At 37.3% G+C, this 25,516-nt stretch overlaps 2 protein-coding genes across 4 annotated transcripts; one reads left to right on the top strand and one right to left on the bottom strand.

Annotated features, from left to right (window-relative positions):
* LOC130930140 (uncharacterized protein CXorf38 homolog) lies at positions 1 to 10,798 on the top strand. Its single transcript, XM_057857892.1, has 6 exons — positions 1 to 282; positions 347 to 481; positions 4,923 to 5,051; positions 7,130 to 7,279; positions 7,366 to 7,542; positions 7,705 to 10,798. The coding sequence occupies exons 1-6, from the start codon at positions 64 to 66 to the stop codon at positions 7,822 to 7,824; spliced, it is 930 nt and encodes a 309-aa protein (XP_057713875.1). The 5' UTR covers positions 1 to 63; the 3' UTR covers positions 7,825 to 10,798.
* Positions 7,854 to 25,370, bottom strand: LOC130930139 (granulocyte-macrophage colony-stimulating factor receptor subunit alpha-like). 3 transcript variants are annotated; one of them, XM_057857890.1, is made up of 10 exons: positions 25,255 to 25,370; positions 24,795 to 24,866; positions 20,779 to 20,825; positions 20,536 to 20,702; positions 20,278 to 20,453; positions 17,758 to 17,891; positions 17,530 to 17,671; positions 10,920 to 11,025; positions 10,130 to 10,211; positions 7,854 to 8,511 (listed from the first exon to the last, which is right to left on the bottom strand). In XM_057857890.1, the coding sequence occupies exons 2-10, from the start codon at positions 24,856 to 24,858 to the stop codon at positions 8,431 to 8,433; spliced, it is 999 nt and encodes a 332-aa protein (XP_057713873.1). In that variant the 5' UTR covers positions 24,859 to 24,866; positions 25,255 to 25,370; the 3' UTR covers positions 7,854 to 8,430. The 3 variants fall into 3 exon arrangements, with proteins under 3 accessions (XP_057713873.1, XP_057713872.1, XP_057713874.1); XM_057857889.1 differs by lacking the exons at positions 24,795 to 24,866; positions 25,255 to 25,370 and adding an exon at positions 23,200 to 24,748; XM_057857891.1 differs by lacking the exons at positions 10,920 to 11,025; positions 24,795 to 24,866; positions 25,255 to 25,370 and adding an exon at positions 23,200 to 24,750.
* Between the last annotated feature and the right edge of the window lie 146 nt (positions 25,371 to 25,516).

The raw sequence follows: 25,516 nt of genomic DNA, 5'->3' as shown, positions 1-25,516 counted from the left end.
CGCCCATTTTGGCAACACGGGCTGTAACATAGACTAAATTTCTTCCGTGTTCATGATCTCCGAATGAGCCGTGGTGGTGCCATGTCTAAAGAGCTCGTTTTGCGTCTTAATAACAGAAATTACGCAAACTGGCTGAAAGCAGGACAGTGTCTGTATATCCTGACGGAAGCCCTTTGTCCCTTCACCGATGAGAAGATGCAAAATTTTCACCAATATTTGCTACGTGACATGCTTCACCTCCGTGAACCATGTCAGGGAAGATGTCACCATGAGGACATTAAGGTGATATATCACTTTGTAAAGGTTTTTGTATTAGGTGATTAAGTTAAGATAATTTTTGTTTTAGCATTCCAGGGCATGTAACTGGTGTTTACATTGGAAGTCAGTGATTCTCAGCCACCACAGACAACCCAATTCCATGCTAAATTGGGAGAACTGTACCCCTGCTGCGTGGAGAACAAACCACTGGGAGCTGGCTAAGGTCTGCACATATGCAAATATTATGCACACACACAAACATCATGTAGATAAAGTTGTTGCAAGTGCTGCGAAGCTGACTGGCGTGTGTGCGCATGCGGGGAGAGAAGGAAGCTGATTTCCACCTGTCACTCCGAGTTACAGCAGTTTGGGGCGCCGTTTGTAAAGCAGCACATGCTCAAAAATACGACATTTTCTCACATTTAGCGCCACACAGTGTTTAAAATGGTGTGAAATTTTGAGTCACTTTTTTTTTTTTTTTTTTTTTTTTTTTTAGCAACTTATTTTTAAATAAGTTTTGGACCTGATTGTTTAAATCCAGAATTAAATATTTAATTTAAATCTTAAAGCAGAAATGTGAAGTAATTTCATAACATGCCAAATAGGTTCACAATTAAAGTAATTAAACATTGTCCAACAAATAAAGCATGAAAATATAATTTATATGTTGTATATTTGACAAAATAATCGCGTTTCCGAAGTTCGAGCCTGAAAGCGGACGAACCCGGAAGTGATACGTCACACCGAGAACAGCGATGGCAGCGCTCCATTCGGCCGCCATACAAAGCCCTTCAAATAATGATTCAAACAGCGATATAAGCGATAGATCGAGCGCAAGGGAGGAGATCCAAGTTTTTGAAGAGTTGGAGGAAGAAGAGGAGGAGGTTGGAATTTTATGTTGGACCTAACATGTATTAGCCAGACGCTAATCAGGATGCAAACAGTGCGCCTAGACTACCTAACATGGAATGGAGACAAGACCCATCGAGATTACAAGATTGGTAAGATATAGGCTGTTATTATTTTCATGATTTGAAGATGCAGGCATTTGCACATAATTTTATGTTTTTGACTATCTGATGACATTGTTTAAAAAAGATAATAATCAGACTTCATGTTCATTTTGGCAGATCCGGCAGCTCTCCTGCATATAAAATAATAATATAAAAACGTTGGAGGGGAAGAAGGAGATGAGTCGTTGATGGCTTTCTCCACTTTATTGTGGCAACAATAAGAAAACAAAATAATAGCGGACTGCTGCCACATTCGACCGCAAGGTTTTGCTTCTCGCCCATCTTCCCCTCGCCTCCTACTACTCACAGCTCTCCAGTCCCAGCCTTAAACGGAATTGTGCATAGTGTCTTGTTATGAGCTTTTTGTTTACAAATGTATCAAACACACGACGTGCTGACAACTTTGTTTCTTTATTAACACATGGAGTTAACAGTACGAACACAGCTTGGGGCTCTCGGCAGGAAGTGGCGTCTAATGGCGTGAGGAAATGTAGTTAATCGAAGATAATTATCCAAGGTGGGAATTTTAACGTGAATGATTTAATATGTATATATATATATGTATTTTATGTGCGCTATGACTGGCTGTCAAGCAGTCCACGGTGAAAACCATACCTCTTTGTTCAAAGGGAACCCCCAAATAAAATGACATACAGTGATCCCTCGCTACTTTGCGCTTCGAATTTCGCGGTTTCAGTCTATTGCGGATATATTCTTTTCAGTCAAAAAAATATATATATGCATGCATAAAAATTTAAAATAATGGAGAAAATATAGTGTCAAATCTGCCCGTTCCCTAACAGAAGGCAAGGAGAGCCCGCCCAACTCATATTCCACCGCTCTGATTCGCTGGCCAGCATCACTCGGGAATATCGCAAGCTGATTGGCCGAGGTGTGTTTAACCGTGCTGCTATCGTAGGAAAATGGCTCCAAAGCGTCCTCCGCCTGCTCAATCCTCTAGCGCAGGGGTCCCCATCTGCCAGGCCGCGGACCGGTACCGGTCCGTGGCGCATTTGCTACCGGGCCGCACAGAAATAATAATTTAATAACGACCGCGTTCTGGCCGAATTAACCCTGTGCCCCTGCTTAACACACCAATATCTCTGTCTACTCTCGATATAATACTACGGGATAGATTACAGTGTTGTCATAGAAGTCCATTGATTGGACTGCTCGCAGTACATCTTGTTTGTGTATATATTATATCTATGTGCGCTTGTCCATGATAGTAGTGTAATACTAGGCCGCGGGCGCAGCACATTTGTTCCCAGAAATAATTAGCCCCCACACGAGCGAAGATAACTGGAAAACAGACGTCTTTGGAGATATTTTTACGGCGAAAAAGGCACCTGACGAGCCTACAACCTCGAAGACCCACGAACTGCGAAGGAGTGGATTCGTGACCCGTTTGTGAATAAACAGATCGCAAATAACGGCGACATGCGCACCACAGAAAAGCGTGCCAGAGGCTGTGTCTAGAAAATTAGCCCTCTTTGCACGGACGAACTTTACCCATTGTCTGTGTAGTCCAGCTTTTTTTTTCGCGTTCAGGAACTCATGGATACTATATTCCGATAAATAACTATTTGTACACCACATAGCACAGCAGTTTTGAACCATTTTTGTGATGTTTTGGTCAAACAAACCCCAACGCTACTCTCTCGTCGTTAAAAAACAATGGCACCTGGCTCCGCCTCGACTGTCAATCACTTGTCGTGACGTCTCCGCCCCATTTGGCTGTTTCCGGAACACTTTCGGAAATGTTCGTCATTTTCAATCTATTTTCGATAATTGCTCATTAATGTGATTGATTTTTTTTGTTAACTTTATCAATACTTGTTATCTTGGCACATAACGGTTCTATTGATGTCTCACACCCCCTTTGCCGCTACATACCCTTTAAACGTACATTTGAGACAACAACTCTACCGAGGTTCTGGATTAAAGTCATTCTGGAATATCCTGACATCGCGACAAGAGCATTGAAAACCTTGCTACAATTTCCAACATCGTATCTTTGTGAAGCGGGCTTCTTAATTAATGTTTAACGACAAGGCGAAGTCCTTAATGGTGAGCGCGGTGTGCAGCTGTTGTGTGCAGTTTACATGGCAGGATGAATCTGAGGAGAACTTTTCTACAAGTCCTTCCATGATCAAACGTAAGTTAATATTCCTTTCTTTCAAGAAAATGTGAAGTGTTTACTTTGGAATCGCTGCATTTGCGCATTTTGCGTCTATGTTTAACGTTACGCACATGCGCAGAACTGCATCGTTGCAATTTTTGATGGGTTGCAAAATTTGTCAGAACACCGGTCCGTGGGGAAAAAAAGACCCAAATAACACCGGTCCGTGGTGCAAAAAAGGTTGGGGACCACTGCTCTAGCGAACTCAAGAAGAAAAGAAAAATGATGACTGTGCACGAGAAAGTTCTGGACATGCTTAAAGTTGGCCACAGGTATGTGTCTGTTGCACGCCATTACGGACTACTGCAAACGAATTAACCGTTCGTTACATAAAAACTTTGCGGTTTTTCACTTATCGCGGTGGGTTCTGGTCCCCATTAACCGCGAAAAACGAGGGATCACTGTATTGGTTAGAGGTGGGAATCCTGGGGCACCTCACGATTCGATTATAAATTGAATATTGATGCACAACACCAAGCCCCCCCCCCCCCCCCCCCCCAGCTATTAGCTGCTTTTAAAGTTTCGTACATTAGTTACAAAAATCCTGTCAGGCTTAAATAAACCACTATTTCAGCATCAAGTTACCAGTTCAAAACAATAAATAAAATTCTCAAGCCCCCATTCTGTATCAGAAGCTTTAAACTACATTCAATTAATTTAATGTTGTGAATCAACCGTTAAAGTTTTGAAAATTGCTCCCGTTATTCCATAATTTCCCTTCTGTCTACTTTCGACATGTGAAAGTTTTGAAACTGTTTCATCATTTAAAGATATATTCAAGGCAAGATTTTGCCAATTAAGGAGTATTTTAGACAAAAAGTTAATTAAGTTTGCTTGGAAGGTTCGCTACAACAGAGCCTTCCTGAGAAGTCTACTGCTTTAAGATGGTGGCTGTTTACTAACGCCGGCGAGTCATTTTGCATGTAGTTCTATAGACATGTGCTAATGCCGCCGAGTCTGTTATTTCGCATCTAGTTCTATATACATATGATATCTACCATAGCATTATGGCGTAATTCGTAGCAACTGGGCGTTGTTGGTAGCGGCTGTTGGCCGCAGTTGGGTATTATTTTTTTTATCTGGCGGCATGAGTTTTTGGTCCGTTTCTCATTGCGTCCCGAAGACCGCGCTGACTGTGATTTAGTTCCGCTTTACTTAGCATATTTAAATAAGCGGAATATGGATGTTTGTTAATTGTTCTCGAATCTACAGCGGCCGAATCGCAAATAATCTAAGAACCGGAAATTTCACACACATTTAATCTTGGATCTTTATGCTTTATTTTAGTATTAGAAACTAACCTATAATATACAATTTATTTTACGTAGCCTACAGTGTTCTGGCAACCTTGACGAAGGCAAAGAACTGATCTTGTAATTGGCTGATTGGTGGAGAGTGGGACAGCCGCTGTAAACACAGAATCAAAACAATAACTAAAACGGGCTGAGTGCTTGTGTTTCTTTGTCTAGGCATACATGCCACGAGGACAGGCACACGTGAGAACGGCCGATCAGTGTGATCCTTCTGCTCTTCTCAACCTCATCAACTTCTGTGACTGTTTTGCCATTGTAAATGTACATTCTTCTTTAGTCAGAGAGGTAAGCATCCGGACTATGCTTGATGTAAATAATTATCACTTTGGCCATTTTTAATCTCATGAGTAAAACAACTGCAGCTAGCGCCTAGTTTACTTTTTTATATTACGCTCGAAATCCATGCGTAAAGGAACTGAAGTTAATCTATTTTGTAAAAAGTAAAATTTACAATTTAGTTTGACTCCAGTGGATATAATTATATATACTATGTGTATATATTGGGGATGTACCGAAAGCAAAATTCTCGGTCGGAACCGAATACTGGAAACACCTGGCCAAAAGGCCGAAAAATACACATGTATGTAATTCATTTTTATTAGGGCTGTCAAATGATGAAATTTTTTAATCGAGTTAATTACAGCTTAAAAATTAATCGTAATTAATCGCAATTCAAACCATCTATGAAATATGCCATATTTTTCTGTAAATTATTGTTGGAATGGAAAGATAAGACACAAGATGGATTCTGTATATACATTTAACATACGGTACATAAGTACTGTATTTGTTTATTATAACAATAAATCAACAAGATGGCATTAACAGTATTAACATTCTGTTAAAGCGATCCATGGATAGACTTGTAGTACTTAAAAGATAAATGTTACTACAAGTTATGGAAATTTTATATTAAAACCCCTGTTAATGTTTTCGTTTTAATTGAATTTGTAAAATTTTCAATCAAAAAATAAACTAGTAGCCGGCCATTGTTGATGTCAATAATTACACAATGCTCATGGGTGCTTAAGCTCATAAAATCAGTCTCACCCAAGCGCCAGCAGAGGGCGACAAAACCCCCAAAAACACAAGTAACAAGTGGACATTGCACTGTGCTGTCATTTTAATCCGTTTGAGCGGGGCATGTGCGTTAAATGCGTCAAATATTTTAACGTGATTAAAAAATTAATTACCGCCCGTTAACGCGATCATTTTGACAGCCCTAGTTTTTATAATTATTTCTTCAAGTTATTTTATTTATTTTACGATTAATGCCCTTTGCCTTGGCATTGGTTCTACAACCCCGGTGGCTTGATAAATTTAGTTTACCAACTAAATGTAAGACAATTTTTTTCCATTCATTTATTTATTTTTTAATTACTCCTACTAAAATGTGCATAATTCGCGCTGGATTTACAATCGACATCTATGACATGGAGAGGGAATAGATGTGATTATGGAATTGGAATAGGATTATTAGATTCATGTTTTTGCACCGTTCTGCTGCACTTTTCATTTAATCTACCTCAATAAAATAAATATTATTCAAGTTATTCAAGCAAATTGTTGGTTTTCGTGATTATTGAGATCAAAACTGAGGTGTTGACCTGGGACAGTGGTTTTGATAGTGGGGCCAGTGAACTTCAAAAGCAATTTCCGTTATTGTCTATCCTTGCAATTGAATGTAATTCGATCAAAATGCAAACTGATTATAATTTCAATATCCCGTTTTGTTAAAAAAGTTTTCTGAATTAAAATAATCTGATGTTTTCTCAACAAAATTGTCACACTTAAAAAGTTGATTTTTTTTTTTTTCTTTCGTGATGTAAATTGGAACTGATTGTGTTAAATTTGAGATGCGTTAAAGAGTCGATATTGTATTACCATCATGAAATATTTTCCACCTCTCAAAATGCCCACCTCTCGCCACCCCATAAATATTTTTCTAGATCCACCTCTGCCCATGAGAGCCTGCGTTCCCGGTGGCACTGAGTGCTGGCGTTGTCATAGCATTCCGTTCGACATACATCACGGCCTAAGAAAACTATGTAAATGCGCTTTCTTTGAAGTTTGCGATGCTCGAAACAGTCAAATTTTACGTCGGATGTCGAAAAGATCGTGTGTTGTCGAGGTACCACTGTACTTCCAAACCGTGGACATGTTGGTGGTGAGCCAGTGTTGCTTCTCGCCGTGTTTTGATGATGTCATCACAAGACGACTACGGTTCTTCACACTTTTCGGTGGTAAACATTCTGCCTTTTAACCGAAAACCAAATGCAATTTTAGCTATTTTTGGCCGAAAGTTTTTGCCGCCCAATTTTCAGTCACATCTCTAATACAGACGATGTATATCTCTGTCCCAGCTGATTAGATGCAGGAATGCATTGATGCATTCTGCTGACATGCATGTGACGGACGAGTGGATGAAAAAATTCAAGGTTACACTGACACGTTTTGTCCAGCTTTTCGACCACGTACCCAGCATGGCAGGAACTGAACAAAAACTTACTCAGGTGAGCATGGCTGTGTGTTTGGGCACCACTGTTGCTATTACTGTATATGACACCTGTGTACTCACACTTTGCACCATTTGTTACAGATGCTGGCAGTTGATTTGTCAATTTGTGCAATTGACGTCGTAGATGATCCCGAAATGGAATTAGCTACAGATTCTGTGACGTACAATGTAATGCCTGAAAAAATCTTCCAATGGGAGGCTGATTTACTGCAAGAGAGGCTGCAGGAGTTGAAACATATGGCTGAAGATGAAACAATGGTGAGAAAATAAAATGTAGTTCAACATATGTATCTCAATCAAGGTTTCATAGGGATGTCTATTTCATATTTTCTGATACAAATACTGACATCCATCTGCTCTTCTTTGCACATTATAAAGAAACAGTCACACTGTTTTAAAAGCCTTTTTTTTCTTTCCCAGGATACCAACCAGCTCAAGATGCTGGAATGTTTCCTGCAGCAAAACAAAGATCTGAGCGAGAAGTTTTCAGGACAGCTGCAGGCCATCAGCATGTTGGTGGCTGAACAAAGAAAAACTTAACAAACATTCGAGAGATTTTAGCCAAGAAATTATGACACGTCTGATTGTTTTATTGTTCAAAAAAATATTTGCACTATGCTTTTATGGATAGCATAATCATTTTATTTCCTTTGTCTACAAATCAGAAATGTCACTTCTGATAGAAAAAAAAACAACAACAACACGGCCAAAAGGCCAAACTCCACGCGTTCACCTTAGTTGTAACCCCTTGTACTGACTACATATTATAAGCAGGAAAAAGGCTTCAAAACACAAGTTGACAATTTATTCTAAGTTGACAGCAATCGCACAGCAAGGCAAAACAGCGCTGATTTTTTTTTCTTTTTTTTTTCTTTCTCTCTACTCACATCTGAGATGCAATTGTTGGCTGTTTTTAACAATGTATATCTTTTCCCATGTATATTTATAATTGCACTTTACCTAAAAACAATGTTTCATCCGATTACTTGATTAATCGATGGAATTTTCAGGAGAATATTGGATTACTAAAATATTTGATAGCTGCAGCCCTAGTGCCCTGTGATTGGATACTCAGCTCAAACTTATTTGTGACCCTAATGATTCTGTGTGTGTATAATTCTTTACCCTTAATCATTGCCATCATGACTATTTTGTAAACGGTTTCCCTGTATCCTCCACTACTGTGATCTCCTCCTCATACTTCATAGATGGAGTAGGACGATAGAACTGTAAAACACACACACACATTTTATTTATATATATATATATATATATATACGTATATATATAATATATGCATTACAGACCAAATGTTTTGACATGCCTGCTTATTCAATGTGTTTTCTTCATTTTTATACAGTGGGGCAAATAAGTATTTAGTCAACTACTAATTTTGCAAGTTCTCCCACTTGAAAACATGGGTAAACCTCAACCATGAGAGACAGAATGTGGATAGTAGCCTGATAGTAGCCTTTGTTACTGTGGTCCCAGCTCTTTGTAGATCATTCACTAGGTCCCCCCCGTGTGGTTCTGGGATTTTTGCTCACCGTTCTTGTTATTATTTTGACACCATGGGGTGAGATCTTGCATGGAGCCCCAGATTGAGGAATATTATCAGTGGTCTTGTCTGTCTTCCATTTTCTAATAATTGCTCCCACAGTTGATTTCTTTACACCAAGTGTTTTACCTATTGCGGATTCAGTCTTCCCAGCCTGGTGCAGGTCTACAATTTTGTCCCTGGTGTCCTTCGACAGCTCTTTGGTCTTGGCCATAGTGGAGTTTGCAGTGACTGACTGAGGTTGTGAACAGGTGTCTTTTATACCGATGAGTTAAAACAGGTGCCATTAATACAGATAACGAGTGGAGCCTCGTTAGACCTTGTTAGAAGAAAGATCTCTTTGACAGCCAGAAATCTTGCTTGTTTGTTGGTGACCAAATACCTATTTTCCACTCTAATTTGGAAATAAATTCTTGAAAAATCAAACAGTGTGATTTTTTTTTTTTTTTTTCTTCTTCTTCACATTCTGTCTCTCATTGTTGAGGTTTACCCATGTTGACAATTACAGCCCTCCCTAATCTTCAAGTAGGAAAACTTGCACAATTGGTGGTTGACTAACTCCTTATTTGCCCCACTGTAAAAATCTTTCGATACTCACTAAAGGCATCAAAACTATGAATGAACACATTTGGACTTGTGTAGTTGACAAAAAACATGTTCTAGTTTCTTCAAAATAGCCATCAAGACATGAAGAATCCACCCATTCACCTTTTCTGGGTCTTACAGAGAACGGGAGTTGGAATTAAAGATAATCAAATTTGGGTTGATCAGACTAAAGCACAGATTTCTACTAGTCTAATGTCCAATCCTTGTGTTTCTTGGCCAAACAAATCTCATCTTGTTGTCCTTAGCAGTGGTTTCCTAGCAGCTATTTGCCCATTTGCATGCAGTCTTTTCTAAACAGTTGTTCTAGAGATTGTTTTGTTGATAGAACTATGTATGACATTCATCTGTTCTCTGATGTTTCAATTTCTGATGCTGGTGACTTGGATACATTTATCCTCAAAAGTAGAAATGACTCTTGGTTTTCCTTTCCTGGGTCAGTCTGTACTTGTGTGTATCAGTTTCGTTGTAACCTGTAATGATTTTTGCCAATCCCCGTTGGGGTCATATGTTCATACTGGCCTTTAGTGAGAATATCATCAAATAGTCATGAGATTAAAGAAAACACTTTGGATAAAATATGTCCACACTTTTGGCCTGCACTTATATATATCTATACATGATATAATAAATATTTCATATTTTTGGTATACTAAATCATGAAATGAGAACAAGTGTCCTTACATTGAGTATGTTTTCTTCTTCCAGGAAATATTTGTACTTTAATGCAGGGCATGGAATTGTGGGATGCAGAACCTGTTTAACCCTAAAAAGGGAAAGGGAGCATTTAGTATATAGTTTTTAGTCACAAAAGTAAATGAACAATGCATTATTATTTTTAACACACTGAAAGGTTTCAGATTATCAAACCAAATTTTAGGAACCCACAAAGACTATCCAAACAAATGTTTTTTTTTTTTCTTTTCAGTAAAGATGCATGATAATATCGGTTACCGATATTGGCAATTATGACGTCACACGGATAATCCAGATTTTAAAAAATCAACCGATAATCCAATCCGATAATTATATACTTGATTTAGCCTCCAAATGTGCACAATCAACGCAGTTTTGTCCAATTCTGCACCGCCGCCTCAACACCTCCTCCCTCTGAAGCCCTGTTGCATGAGTGACGTCACACGAAATGCTTGATATCATAGCGGCTCCGTCACAAGTGTGCGTTTACCTTTCTGTGTGTGAAACAGAAGTTCCACAAGTACACAGTATACTTAGCATTTTTAATTTGTTGCTTCTTCATTGGCTAAACAAAAACCTAAATATTTTAAAATCCTCAAATTACTAGCCAAATATTATGTTTTATTTGGCTCTTTCCTATATGAACTCCCTGCTCTCTTTGTTAGCTTTTATCATATTTTAAAAAAAAAAAAAAAAAAAGGGGGGGGGGGGGCAAATGAGAAATAGTACTGTATATGTAATCCATTTCACAGTCACATATTAAACGAAGACACAGTACCTCTGATTGCGGACCAGCAACAACAGAGTCAGGAGGATCATGGGTACTCCAAGTGCAATTGAGACAATCACCATAATATTCAGTGTGCGAATTAAAGGTTCTATTGCTGTTAAGGAGATGTACAGTATATAGTTAGTTTAACCTTGACATTGGCAACTGGAAAATAATATGGCAACCAAAAATCTGCGTAAAATTCAGAAAAACAAAAATGCTGTAAATTTAGTGCACATCACTTGAGCGAATTTTGCTTCCCCAACACTTATTGCAAGTTTGATAATGATATGCGAACACTACAATGGAAAATACAATCGATAGAGGCACTTTTATATACAGTTCAACAAGTAGCCATCCCCAAATTCTGAATTATTCATCACCCTGTGACTGAAAAAAATATAGAATATCCTTTTCCTGATGTGTAAGTGTGGAAAAAACACTATGAATATAAAGTCAGTAGTGCTGCAACGATTTATCGATTAACTCGAGTATTCGATTAGAAAAAAATATTCGAATTAAATTTTGTTGCTTCGAGTATTCGTTTAATAAAAGTGGCGTCGTAATGGTTTATTTTGAAAGTGTTTGCATTTAGTTTTATTGATTAGGGTGGATACGCTGCCCTCTGGTCTGCTTCTGTTCACATGGCTTAATCCTACTGCTCCCTGTTAAGACCAACGTAAGCTAAGATTTTGTTTGAGCTAATGTTTTTTGATGCATTCAGAATTTAGTTTACAGGTATATTTAGCAATTTTTGTGCGAATATGTGCCTGAACCATTTGTTAAGACTAGAGATGTCCCGATCGAATAAAAAAATACATTTTTATTAGAGATGTCCGATGGATCAGCATCCCGATCGATCGGGTCCGATCACGTCATTTTCAAAGTATCGGAATTGGCAAAAAAATATCGGCCATGCCTTTTTTTTTTTTTTTATTAAATCGTTTTCTAATTGTATTTAACGTTACAAACATAATATGTTACACTCATCCAGAGTCTTTAGTTTAGGCTTAAGGTAGGGTTATCAAATTTATCCCGATAATGGCGGTAATTAACTTTTTTAAAAGAGTATCACGTTAAAATATTTAACGCAATTAATGCATGCGCTGCACGACCCACCCACGCATTGTCGCGCTCAATCTGTAATGGCGCCGTCTTACCTATATAGGGAGATAAAAGGCAGCGTAAAATGAGTAGAGTGTATTTTGGCAGTATTTGGAGCCTTTTTTTAATTGGCTAAAGCCTTACAATCCCTCTCCCTATGATTAGAAATATCATGGGAACCAATGTGGGGAAGCAAGGTAGCAAATGATCTTTTTCTTAACACCTTGTTATTTCCCAACGCAGAGAAGATATATCAATTGGTAGCACTACGCACAGTCATGGTTCCACTTCCCATCATGCATTTGGGCATGGCTACAGTATCATTTACTGAAAGCTCAACAAATACACTAGATGGCAATATTTAGTCATAATATACAAAGTCACAAGTCTTTCTATCCGTGTATCCCTCTCACAGAAAGAATGGTAATAATGTAAATGCCATCTTGAGGATTTATTGTCATAATAAACAAATACAGTATTTATGTACTGTATGTTGAATGTATATATCCGTCCGAGTTTTATTCATTTTTTTCTTAATGAATTGCCAAAATGTATTTGATCGGGAAAAATTATCGGGAATGATTGGAATTGAATCGGGAGCAAAAAAAAAAGCAATCGGATCGGGAAATATCGGGATCGGCAGATACTCAAACTAAAACGATCGGATCAGGAGCAAAAAAACATGATCGGAACAACCCTAGTTAAGACCATTGTAAAAAAACTAATTTTTCACGTTCCTTATCCGATTACTGGATTATTCGAACTAACTAGTCCATCGATTAATTGACTACTAAAATATTCGATAGCTGCAGCCCTAAAAGCCAGTACTTCCATGACGCGGCAGCCTTTATTGTGCGCTTTTAAGTTAACCTGATTGCCCTGCCTATCCCGTGATGTCAGTTATTCTCAGCTGTGGGTAGTAACGAGTAACATTTACTCTTCCATTTACATTTGAATAATTTTTTGTGAAAAATGTACTTCTAAGAATAGTTTTACCTCATCATTCTCATTACTTTTACTTGAGTAGAGGTGCTACTCTTACTCCATTACTTTGGTTAGATTTTTTTTCTTCTTTATTCTACATATTAAGAGTCTACTTTATTTTTGCCGGAGATGCCTACAGTGGCTCTACCAGTATAACCAATAAGACGTCATAACAGTAATCACATGACTCCATTATACCAATCAGATGTAACTATGCAGTCACATGATCACACACAAGCTTGCAGTCGGAAGTTCCATGATCACGCTGGTCTGTTCAATCAGTGTCTTTCAAGCAACGTAAAAAATAAGCTTCTACACATTAGGAGTGGGAACCTCTTGTTACCTCACGATACGATACGATTTGCTATACAAAGCTCACGATAACGATGATCTGACGATATGGCGATACAACCATTATCGATACATTGGTCAGGAAATCATTCTCGGATATTTTACAAACAACTAATAAACAGAAAAACAAGCTTCTGCTGTGAATTGGAATGAATTTATTACTAGTAGACATCCAATCCATTTGAACTGGGAGGGTGGCAGCGAATGAACATTCGTTCATTCGCTGCCATCCCTCCCACTTCAAAACGGACTGAACGTCTATGGTCATCACTGGCAGCCAATGCCAGGCAATGAGGTAATTTTGGGCCATTTAAGGTCATTTACCTGTTGATTTTCAGTTACTTCCTATTGATTTGGGGGTATTTTATGGGTCACTTCCTGATATTTTGAGTTACAGAACAGGAAGTGACCTGGGAATCACCCAAACGATTAGGTAGTGACTCAAACCCAACAGGAAATGACCTGTAAATGAACGGCAAGTTACCTGTAAATGCCCCGAAAAATCGGACAGAATGACTGCGAATGCTCTGGTGTCGAATTAGTGCTGCAACGATTAATCGATTAACTCGAATATTCGATTAGAGAAAAAGATTCAAAATTTTGCTTTTTCGAGTGTTCGTTTAATTAAAGTGGCGTTGTAATGGTTTGTTTGAAAGTGTTTGCATTTATTTTCATTGATTTGGGTGGATACACGTTCCTCTAGTCTACCTTATTTCACATGGCTGAATCCATCTGCTCCCTGTTAAGATTTTTTTGAATGCATTCGCAATTTAGTTTAAAGGTATATTTAGCCATTTTTCGTGGGAATATGTTTCTGAGCCATATGTTTAGAGCATTGTAAAAAAGTGTTAGCATTTTATAGCATTTAAGCTAGCGGACTTTTGCTATGTAAGTTTGCCAATTGTTCTTTTGTTGTACATAGATCCTCCTTTTTTTAAATAAATATACCATGTGAGGCTCAGCTCAGGTATTTTAAATTTTTATGTTCCTTATCCGATTATTCCAAATAAATAGTTCATCGATTAATCGGCTACTAAAATAATCAATAGCTGCAGCCCTATTTCGAATGAACGAACGTTCCCATTCTAAACGGATTGGGTGTCAAGCACCGTCAATCGCAGCCTTAGAGTTACCTGAGACACTGTTATGGTGGAAGATTTTGGTAGCAACTTGTTGGTCCCTTTTTTATTTTTTTTTTAAACACTGACACCTTTTTAAAACGATATCTCGATTCTTGGCACGAGCATATCGATAACCTTTTGGGATACAAAGTACAGTGGTACCTCTACATACGAATTTAATTCGTTCCAGGACCTTGTTTGTAAGTCGAAATGGTCGTATGTCGAGCAGGATTTTCCCATAGGAATACATTATAATTCCATTAATTCGTTCCAAAGCCTAAAAACATATACTAAATTCTTAATAAATACTGCTGGCACTGTTACAAATGGCAATTAAACATAGAAAAACAAATAAGTTATAAATAAATAATTCAGAATAATATAATAAGAAGAAGAATAATTAATAATTATTCCTGTAAATAATGTAACGAATCTGATTCTAATATGGCGGACACTTTTTACTGTCCCTGAACGCACCGCGAAGTGAGATAGGTCGGTGCGGTAGAGATAATACTTTCGTTTTCTTGAGAGCAGTCAACTGCTTAAGACAATGGGCGTTTTGTGTTGGATAAGTTCTTAAATTAATGATAAAAACGTGACGAAGCTGGCGATTTCCTTGGCAATGTTACCACAATGATAATTTTCACCTTAACTTATAAATAGTGGCGAACGGTGGTCGGAAGAGGACCACGGAGCTGTATTGTTGAGCCAGTTCAGGCTTTTTACTGTCCCTGAACGCACCGCGAAGTGAGATAGGTCGGTGCGGTAGAGATAATACTTTCGTTTTCTTGAGAGCAGTCAACTGCTTAATGGGCGTTTTGTGTTGGATAAGTTCTTAAATAAATGATAAAAACGTGACGAAGCTGGCGATTTCCTTGGCAATGTTACCACAATGATAATTTTCACCTTAACTTATAAATAGTGGCGAACGGTGGTCGGAAGAGGACCACGGAGCTGTATTGTTGAGCCAGTTCAGGGACACGCACCCCAAGCTCATATTTTTCTATAACTTGCATCTTCATTTCAAAGGTAAGCATCACTTTTTTCCTTGTTTCTCCAACTGTATCAACTTTTTTTGAAAACTGTGTTGATTTCTCACACAAGAAAATCCACCGTGCGTTCGTTTGCAGTGCTGTCATGTCGTCGTATTTCGAGCAACTCGTCGGATGTAGAAACAAATGGCGGCTCAAATTTTACGTCGGATGTCGAAAAGATCGTGTGTCGAAGTGATCGTATGTAGAGGTACCACTGTATCACGATATATCACCATTTCGATATTTTGTCACACCCCTACTATACATAGAGCACTGCCATCGACATTACTCGAAATCGCGGTTTTCAGCCTTTCTCCCAGTTTTTATTTGGCATCAATAGACCTCAGAAAACGAGATATCGTTTTAATTTCACAGTAGGACATACGTTTTCTACAGTAGAAAGCATTCATGTTCTTTGGACTGTTGATGTTTCATTTCTGTAACTTTTTCTAGTTGTAATTCAATGATATTTGTGTACTAATATATCCACTGTATGTAATGTAATGTGGTCATGTAATAGGTTATCGTGGTTGTGGTGAGAAAAAAAACATACCATTGTTTAAAAAAAAAAAAAAAAATCTGACACTGTAAGCAGTTACTTACTTGAGTGTTCTTTTCACCGAATAATTTTTTTACATGTGCTTGAGTAAATTTTTTTGATGACTTTTTTTTTTTTTTTTTACTTCAGTAATATTATTTTGATGTAATGTTACTTTTACTAGAGTAAAAAAAAAAAAAATTGGCTACTCTACCCACCTGTGGTAATTAGGGCTGTCCCAAACGACTAATTTTCTCCCGATTAGTCAGCAGACTATTTTTACGATTAGTCGACTAATCTAATAATTAATTTTTTTTTATTTTTTTTTTACTAATTTAGCAATGAAATTTTTGTTGATGCTTATCAATTCACAAAAAACATATTGGAACACTCAAATTATTTATTAAAGTACAAATAAACACGTAAATAACAATAATAAATCACAAATAAACAATGAGTTCAAATGCTGATAGAATTAACTAGTGTAGCATCCCGATTGAAAAGATTTACAACTTTTATTCCATCCTTGATGTAAACACACTGTAAGAGCTACGGTACACACAAATAAAGCAACACAATTAGAAATTAACAAAAACTTTTAACCTTTTTCCTTTTAAACCTTATTTATATATCAATGAATTGCCTATATGAATTGCCTTTACCTTATTACCTTATCATTGACAATCTCTCCCTTGAGTGCAATCACTGTATATACTGTATATATTCATGACCTTTTAACCTTATTTTAACCTAATTTTCTATACCATAAAATAAATCATAACATGAAATAAACCTTTCAATTAGCATTAAGAACAATACTAATAGCACTTATAGACCCATTGTCCAATGAAACATTATTATTTAGTAAGGCGACAGCACCCTCTGGTATACAAAAAATGAAAAAAAAATAATAATAATTACAAACTGCGTGAAGGCGCTTGAGGTGTTTATTCACGGCCGACGTGCAGCCAAGCTTGGCATTGAAGAGACAGGACAGAAGAGTGTACTCTCCTTTGTTTCTTTGAAATAAGGCAATGTTTTGGACACTCTGGTGCGCTTTTTTTGGCTTTGTGCCGCTTTCCCCGCTTGCAAACAGAGCATCCGACATTCTAACTTTCCACGCATATATTTTTGTAACCCTTCATTAACCGTCGACGGGATGTTGTGCTCGTCGACAGATTTACGTCATCGATGACGTCGACTATGTCGACTAGTCGGGACAGCTCTAGTGGTAATCCTTATTGTTCCATGCACTTGTGTTAAAGACGATTAGTGTATACAGTATGTAAGTGGATATAACTGATGGCACAAAATGGCTGCATTCGTAAGCAGTATCTTATATCTGTAGTTTGTTTAAAAATTACTTTCTTCATTATCAGAGGTCTAGGAAATTTTCGATTTGCATACTTTTACACTTTGAGCAATTGCAAAATAGTTGGATGACTGCCCGCATGTTTTAGGGTAGAAGGACATCACTTCATACTTACTGACAGTATTACTCCAGTCGCTCCATAATTCTGATCCCAAACAAGCAGCAGATATTTTCCTGGCTCTGACCCTTGCCCTATAGGTACATGCAGGATCTACATTGGGAATTGTGACCTGCCTCGCCCGGATTTGTTTTTTTTCCTGTTGACAAATGAATCATAATAGTTTATATAATTGTGTCATTTATTTACAGAATAACATTTGCATATGTACACAATATAGTTCACCTGGTTTCCCACATCCAACTGGTATTCAAAGCATCGGGAGTTGGAATTAGAACGATCTCGGGGCGGATCCCAGCTTACCATTAGGCCTTCATCCACAACTGATGCCGCGATGTTTACAGGTGGAGGCAAAACCTCTGACAACACAGTAAATGGAAATCCGATTGGTCTGAGAAGTACTGCAGTTTTCAGACTATAAGCCGCACCCGACCATATGCCGCCACCCACCAAATTTGACACGAAAACGGCATTTGTTCATAGATAAGCTGCAGCTGTCCTCACTGTATTATGGGATATTTTTGTATTAAAAGATATTAACAGGTAACTCTTTATTTGACAAAGGTGTCATAAGACTGTAATAACACCGTCATAACTATGACATGACACTGTCATGAGCATTAATGAATGCTTATGACAAATGTCACTTAGTGTCATCCGGCAAATTATCTCACTTTTAAATGGATGTAGAAGATCCGTGCTGGACATGAATGGAGTTAGTGACAAAATTTACTGAATGACACGTAATGACATCTGTCATAAGCATTCTTTAACGCCCATGACAGTGTCATGTCATAATTATGACGGTCTTATGACGCCGCTGTCCAAAATACGTGTTACCTATTAACCCAAATATATCAACAAAGAAGCTGTACTGGACTATAAACCGCAGGATTAAAAATGAGGGAAAAAGTAACATTTTATTTGAAGGCGCCTTTCTGGCACTCAAGGTCGTCGTACAATCATGTCCAAAAACATTTAAACAAATTTGATTGAAAAACAGTAAAAAAAAATAATAGAACGTTTTAAGGCAGATTTTAAAATACTAAAGAGATAGATAAAAATAAGAAGCAGAAAACTAAAACACAAAGCCATGGAGATTGGATAGGCGTGTCTGAACAGGTGAGTTTTGAGTTTGGATTGAAAAAGGGGAAGTGAGTCAGTGATCCTGAGGTCGGGTGGTAGTCAATTCCAAAGTCGGGGAGCCGAGCGGCTAAATGCTCTGCTCCCCATGATGCTGAGGCGAGCGGGGTGGACGGACAGGTGTATGGAGGTGGAGGATCTGAGGGCACAGGAGGGAGTTGTAGCATGGAAGAAGTCGGACAGGTATGACGAGGCGAAGTTGTTGATGGTCTTGAATGTGAGGAGAACTTTGAACTGGATGCGAAAGTGGACCTGGAGCCAACGAAGCTGGCGGAGGACTGGAGTGATGTGGTGGATGAAGGGGGTATGGGTTATGATGCGAGCGGCTGAATTTTGGACCTGTTGGAGTTTATGGAGGGTCTTATGAGGGAGACCAAAGAGGAGAGAGTTGCAGTAGTCTAGGCGGGAAGTGACTAGACTGAACCAGGATGGCAGTAGAATGGGGGGTGAGGGAGGGGCAGAGGTGATTGATGGTGTGTAGATGGAAGTGGGCAATCTGCGTAACGGTATTAATGTGTTATTGGAAAGAAAGTTTACTGTCCAGGATGACACCTAGGCTCTTGACTTGGGGGGAGAGTGAGACAGTGAAGTTGTCAATGTTGAGGGGATGGCTATGGTTTTTGGATATAGTGGATTTGGAGCAGATGACGAGCACCTCGGTTTTACTGCTGTTGAATTTGAGGAAATTGTGTGCCAGTTTTTTATTTCGGTGAGCGAAGGAGGGTTTTAAGTCCGAAAATTACGGTACTCAGAAATACTGCACGCGAAAGTGAGCAAATTCATTAATTAAAGAATTAAATGCTGTTTCTTAATGCCAGGCAATATGACAAAATATAGTATGTCGCCAAAACAATTGTTAATTATGTATCGTCATAAATGTATTCTATTGTCTCTATCATCAATTTTAATGATTTTTTTTTTTAAATACTCTGCACACAACTTGAGAGTGGTGATATTTCTTAAATCAATGAATTGATATTCCTATACCAGCAAACCAGGGGTGTAATTAGTCACCATAAAATAAACAAAAAAGGTGTATAAATAACACGTAATTCTATGGTGCTAGGAAATGGTGACCATGTCAAAAAACATAAATGACCGCACAAATGTAATTTTACATGTAGAAATAAGTTTGGCACGCAAATTTGGCTGAGATATTTTAGTGGGCAGGGTCAAGCCAGAAATGAAGACTACTTAAGATCTAATTTAAATACTAAGCCTTTTCGGTCAAATTCTTTGATGGATTTGTGTCCAAAAATGTGGTCTGCTTTGATTTGAAAGTCACTTGCTGTTGTAGTTCATAGTACCCTTAAAGTTTTTCCTTTTTATACTGTTTTTTTTTTAATACAAAAAATAAAAATATATTAAATTGGCTTATTTTTATTTTTGATATAAGATGGCGCATATAGTGAGACATTTTTCCCGTATATCGCCTAGCATTACTACATCTACAGAACATAAGTATTACCTGAGTTTTCTCACAAAAGATTAAAAGATTTTTGTACAAAAAACAATGCACTGTATTTTGTGTTATTGAGGTGAAAAAAATATATTATGATCCTATAAGTCACATTCATTCATTCACTTTCCTTTGTCTATTACCCATCATTTCAGTGTCGTACACATAGCTGTACACAATCCACATATGGTCCCAGGATACATTAAATTGGACGATAACATACAGCATCTCATACTCCCTCAGGGCAATGGATGTTGATCCAGAATGTTCTTCAGATGAAAGACTAAGGTAGTGAACTGTGCTGTTATTATCACAAATGCTGCAAGGATAGAAAATTGTGTCAATATTTTGGAAATGTTCATTCGCAACAGCAAGTAACATCCAGGTAATAGAGAAAATACCTGATATAGACAAAGAGCTGAGCATCTTTAAGCAAGGGGAATGTCCACGAGCAGTTGAGTAGATTTGTCGGATAAAGATAACAGTTGAAATTTTCATTCTCTTCAATTTCTACATCTATATTTCTGTCATGCTCTGGTCCTGAAGAATACTTGGACGTCACTTTGAGCTAGAAAAAGAAAATCAAGTCAAATGCAAGCAAATTGAGTTTGCACGGATTAGGAATTTTAAAACATGTTCCTTACATTATTAATGGATTTTTTATTTTGACAGACCTCCACATCGATGGCCCCTGTTGAAATGGAACGTACAGTGTTTTAGGTTAAAGGTGGAGTATGGAGTTAAAAAAATGTCTCTCATAAGTTAAAACTATTGTTATAGAACTGTAGTGCATAATACTAAAACCTAATTTTATGAATCAAAGATATTTTGATAAATGAGGTAACCAAACTACGACAAACTCTTACAATGTCAATCAGAAAACATTATATCCTTTGTCAATTAAATTTTTTAAACGGCTCTTGTATTGCTTCAATCAATGGTTCCTTTTTTTTTTCTTTTTTTACCCAAACCCTTGAGAATTTCACTGAGTTGCATTCCCAGAACCCTGATGAAATTAATAAACTCAGTTCTCTAAACAGTGAGGCCAATTATTTTCATTTTCACTTTTACACAACTGTTTTTTTAATATTATTTCTGAGTATCAAGTTGTCAATTGTCGACATGCAATTTAGAAAATCATCATCAAAAAATAGTTTGAGATGCCATTTTGCTTGGAGCAGCATAGCTCAGGTCTAGATTTGCATCGCCCATTGAATTTAGTAAAATAAAATTTAAAAAAAGCATAGACGCTACATTAAATTCAACCCACTCCAAGGCCACTATAATAGTAGCACAGTTTATGGAATTGGCTAGATAGTATATCTAAGATAGACAACCCTATAAAAATAAAATAAAACAAAGGTGAGCATTTCATTGAGATAAAGGTGAACCTTTATAAAGTAATGCAAAGTCTTAATGTTCACGACCCCCAAGATAATCTATGCAGGAAATGTCATGACTTGGATTTGTGTGGATTTTTATGCAGTGGTGTGTGGTAACACGCTAAATTTAATCCGTTACATTTACTTGAGTAACATTTTGACCCAAAAAAGTACTTCTAAGAGCAGTTTTACCACGCATACTTTTTACTTTTAGTTGAGTAGATTTGTAAAGAACAAACGTTAGTCTTACTCTGCTACGTTGGGCTACTCTACAGCCGTTACATTTCCCCCCTTTTTATTCTACAAAATAAATTTAACTTTACTTTTGCCAGAGATGCCCGCAGCAGGTGTACTTGTTTCACAAATGAGACATCCCAACAATAATCACATGACTCCATTATACTAATCAGATGTACGTATGACCACACACACGTCAGCCTGTTCAATAACGTAACGTCTTTAAAGTAGGGCTGTCAAAATTATCGCGTTAGCGGGCGGTAATTAATTTTTTAAATTTATCACGTTAAAATATTTGACCCAATTAACGCACATGCCCCGCTCAAACAGATTAAAATCACAGCACAGTGTCATGTCCACTTGTTACTTGTGTTTTTTGGTGTTTTGTCGCCCTCTGCTGGCGCTTGAGTGCGACTGATTTTATGGGTTTAAGCACCATGAGCAATGTGTAATTATTGACATCAACAATGGCGAGCTACTAGTTTATTTTTTCATTGAAAATTTTACAAATTTTATTAAAACGAAAACATTAAGAGGGGTTCTAATATAAAATTTCTATAACTTGTACTAGCATTTATCTTTTAAGAACTACAAGTCTTTCTATCCATGGATCGCTTCAACCAGAGGTTGCGCTAGACTTTTTCGTTGTCTGTCATTTTGACTGACAGGGTCATAAAAATCCGGTCATAATCTATTTTTACCCGTCACTTAAATTTTTAAAATGACTATATCTTGATGCAGTCACTATATGTATATACACAATAATACTTTATAATATAGAGTAACTAACATTAGTGCAGTCATGGATTACAGTAAGCAGGCCAGTGCTGTGTTTCCATATACATTTTTATTATATTATGTATATACAGGATATATATACCCCCCCCCCCCCCAAGTGGGACCTTCCATGATCCTAATACATTTAATAATAATAAAATATAATTCCATTATATATATATACAGTGGGGAGAACAAGTATTTGAGACACTGCCAATGGGTTTTCCCATTGTCAGTGTCTCAAATACTTGTTCTCCCCACTGTATATATATTTTTTTCATTATTATTATTATTAAATAAAAATGCACGTTGATACGACGCACATAAAGGAAACTTCAATTTTTTAAAAAATCGTTAGAAAATTGTATGGACTTACAATCCGCTAGCTTGTTGTTTCCTGTTGTCTTCCGAAATACACCTGGGTGACGGCGCGTCAAGTGTTCGTTCATAGCCGACGTGCTACCGTGGTATGCGAGCTCAGCTTAGCAAAAAGAGTACACACAGTGGTGGCACCCTCCATATTTTCCTTGAAATAATTTCAGGCTCTGGCTAGTCTGGTCCGCTTTTTTGGCTTTATGCCGCTTTCACCGTGTTACCAATTCTGCCCTTCTTGATAATTGGCGGCGTTTTCAACTGCTCGCCGCAGTGAGGAGTGAACCGGCGACTCACTTGATTCGTTGTCATCCTTCATCCTCCACTGCATCAGTCCCTCTTTTTTCACCTCTTTTATCAACACCATCGTCGTTTTGGGGCTTTTTGAAGAAACTTCGGACACTCAGTTGCCTTGACATTTTTCCGAGTAAAGCCAACGACGTCATGCATCAAGAGAGACAATAGCTAATTAATATGCTCACTCGCCACCCTGTGGTCTGGGGTGTGAATTGCAACCTGTCAAAATGACAGATGGACTTCAGTTTTTTCCGTCACCGTTTTAAAAAACCGGTCAATGACGGAAAATATTCGGTTAACACGACCCCTGGCTTCAACAGAATGTTAATGCCATCTTGTTGATTTATTGTTATAATAAACAAATACAGTACTTATGTACAGTATGTTGAATGTATATATCCGTCTTGTGTCTTATCTTTCCATTCCCACAATAATTTACAGAAAAATATGGCATATTTTATAGATGATTTGAATTGCGATTAATTACGATTAATTAATTTTTAAGCTGTGATTAACTCGATTAAAAATTTTAATCGTTTGACAGCTCTACTTTAAAGCAAAGTGAAAAGTAAACGATTTCACATAGAGCACTGCCATCAACATTACTCAAAAACGTGCCTTCATCTACTCTCCCAGTTTTTATTTGGCACCGATAGACAACAGACAACCGCAGATAAGATCGTTATAATTGCACGGTAGGAAATATGTTTTATCCACTAGAGGGAACACATGCTCTTTGGACGGGTGGTGTTTCATTTCAGTAGATTTTTCTAGTTGGAATTGGATGATATTTATGTATTTATTTAGGCTTAATATGGTTATGTAAAAGGTTATAGTACAGTATAATAACAGTTCATATGCTGTAGATGACATTGTGCTAAGAAAAAAATATACCATTGCTTAAAAAAATCTGCCTTTGTAAGCAGTCACTCATTACTATTCTTTTCGACAATTACGTTCTTACTTGTACTTGAATAAATTTTTGGGGTGGCTACTTTTATTTATTTATTTATTTTAAATAATAATAATAATAATAAATAATGGAGAAAAAAATAATGTTATTTTGAAGTAAATTTATTCTTACCTGAGTAAAAATTTTAGCTACTCTACCTACCTATGTTCTTACGGGACAGGCTCAACATTTTTTTAATTGGAAAAATCTGACAGTACAAAGGAACTCAATACTACATACTGTACTAATACTTGATGTAAACTGTATCTGGTATTTCCAACAATGAATATTGACTGCCTTGACGTCCCATTTGAACTTGAACTGTTCAGCAGGTGTATATATATAAAGTATGCACCAAATGAGGACAGCAGCAGGTCCAACAAAAAATGGTGTCTGCCAATTTAAAGAAAGTTGTAAACAAACTGAGTGGAATAGCCCTAGATTTACAGCAAGATGACACTAAACAGATTGCCAAAACAACAAAGGAATTCATCAGAGAAACAGGCCAGATTAATTATCATCCAAATATGAATAACTGGAAATAAAAAATTAACTGTTGAAGTTACTTGTTTTGTGATGTCTAATCAAAATGAGAGGAAAAACGGCCCAAATTCTTAAAAAAGATGTATAACCGCTACTGTACCGCTTTGAATGACCCAGAAAATCAGCAGAGTGCAACATAGTGAATGAACTGGACCAAACTTCATAATCCAACCTGCAAGTTCATGGACACAAACACAAGCAAAGAGGGAATGAGTTCATGAGTGCCAACTCCGCAGTAAACACTAAAATTATTTCCGGCCTTTTCAAACTTCCCTTTTGTAAATGTTCATACAAAGATGATGTCAGATAGTAAGTGTCTCCATAGATCCCACACATTTTATATGAATTACAAGATTTTTTCTTTCTGTTACTTTGACTCGTGAAGTCAACATAAAGACTTATTATGTCACAAACCAATACAGCTAGCAATGGTTTGACAACAATTCAGTTTCCTTATTCTCCTCAAACAATTTAATAAATGGTCAAGATGAATAATACATTTTACTTACTGGTTTTTGAATATTAAATGTAACAATTTATAGATTTAGAAGAAAAATTACCTCCCACTGCGTTGACATTCCTTTGCGTTCTGTTTCAAGACAATGACACATTTCTGGAGAAAGGAGAAGTACGACGTCACACACTGTTCAAGAGTTGCAGGAAGCCACCAGTTCCTTTTGTTTCAACACGTTAACAGTTTACATTACTGTACTCAGAAGTAGGTAGTAGGCCTGAACGATATTGGGAAAAACTATTGCTGCGATTTTTTTTGGGTTTGCGATATATTGCGATGTTAAAAAAAAATCCTATATTTTTTTTTCA

This window comes from Corythoichthys intestinalis, chromosome 14, assembly GCF_030265065.1.
Source record: "Corythoichthys intestinalis isolate RoL2023-P3 chromosome 14, ASM3026506v1, whole genome shotgun sequence".
Lineage (NCBI taxonomy): Eukaryota > Metazoa > Chordata > Actinopteri > Syngnathiformes > Syngnathidae > Corythoichthys > Corythoichthys intestinalis.
Note: the sequence above shows the minus strand (reverse complement) of the source record. Positions and strands in the feature narration are given on the sequence as shown.

Excerpts from the sequence above, each read along its gene's own strand:
- LOC130930140 (XM_057857892.1), top strand. The coding sequence starts at position 64 with ATGAGCCGTGGTGGTGCCATGTCTAAAGAGCTCGTTTTGCGTCTTAAT. Across the intron at positions 283-346 it reads GTCACCATGAGGACATTAAG|CATTCCAGGGCATGTAACTG; the intron begins GTGATATATCAC and ends TTTTTGTTTTAG. Across the intron at positions 5,052-7,129 it reads ATTCTTCTTTAGTCAGAGAG|CTGATTAGATGCAGGAATGC; the intron begins GTAAGCATCCGG and ends TCTCTGTCCCAG.
- LOC130930139 (XM_057857889.1), bottom strand. The coding sequence starts at position 23,269 with ATGGTGTTGATAAAAGAGGTGAAAAAAGAGGGACTGATGCAGTGGAGG. Across the intron at positions 20,703-20,778 it reads ATAAAAAATCCATTAATAAT|CTCAAAGTGACGTCCAAGTA; the intron begins GTAAGGAACATG and ends TTCTTTTTCTAG. Across the intron at positions 8,512-10,129 it reads AAGAAGAAAACATACTCAAT|TTCTATCGTCCTACTCCATC; the intron begins GTAAGGACACTT and ends TGTGTTTTACAG.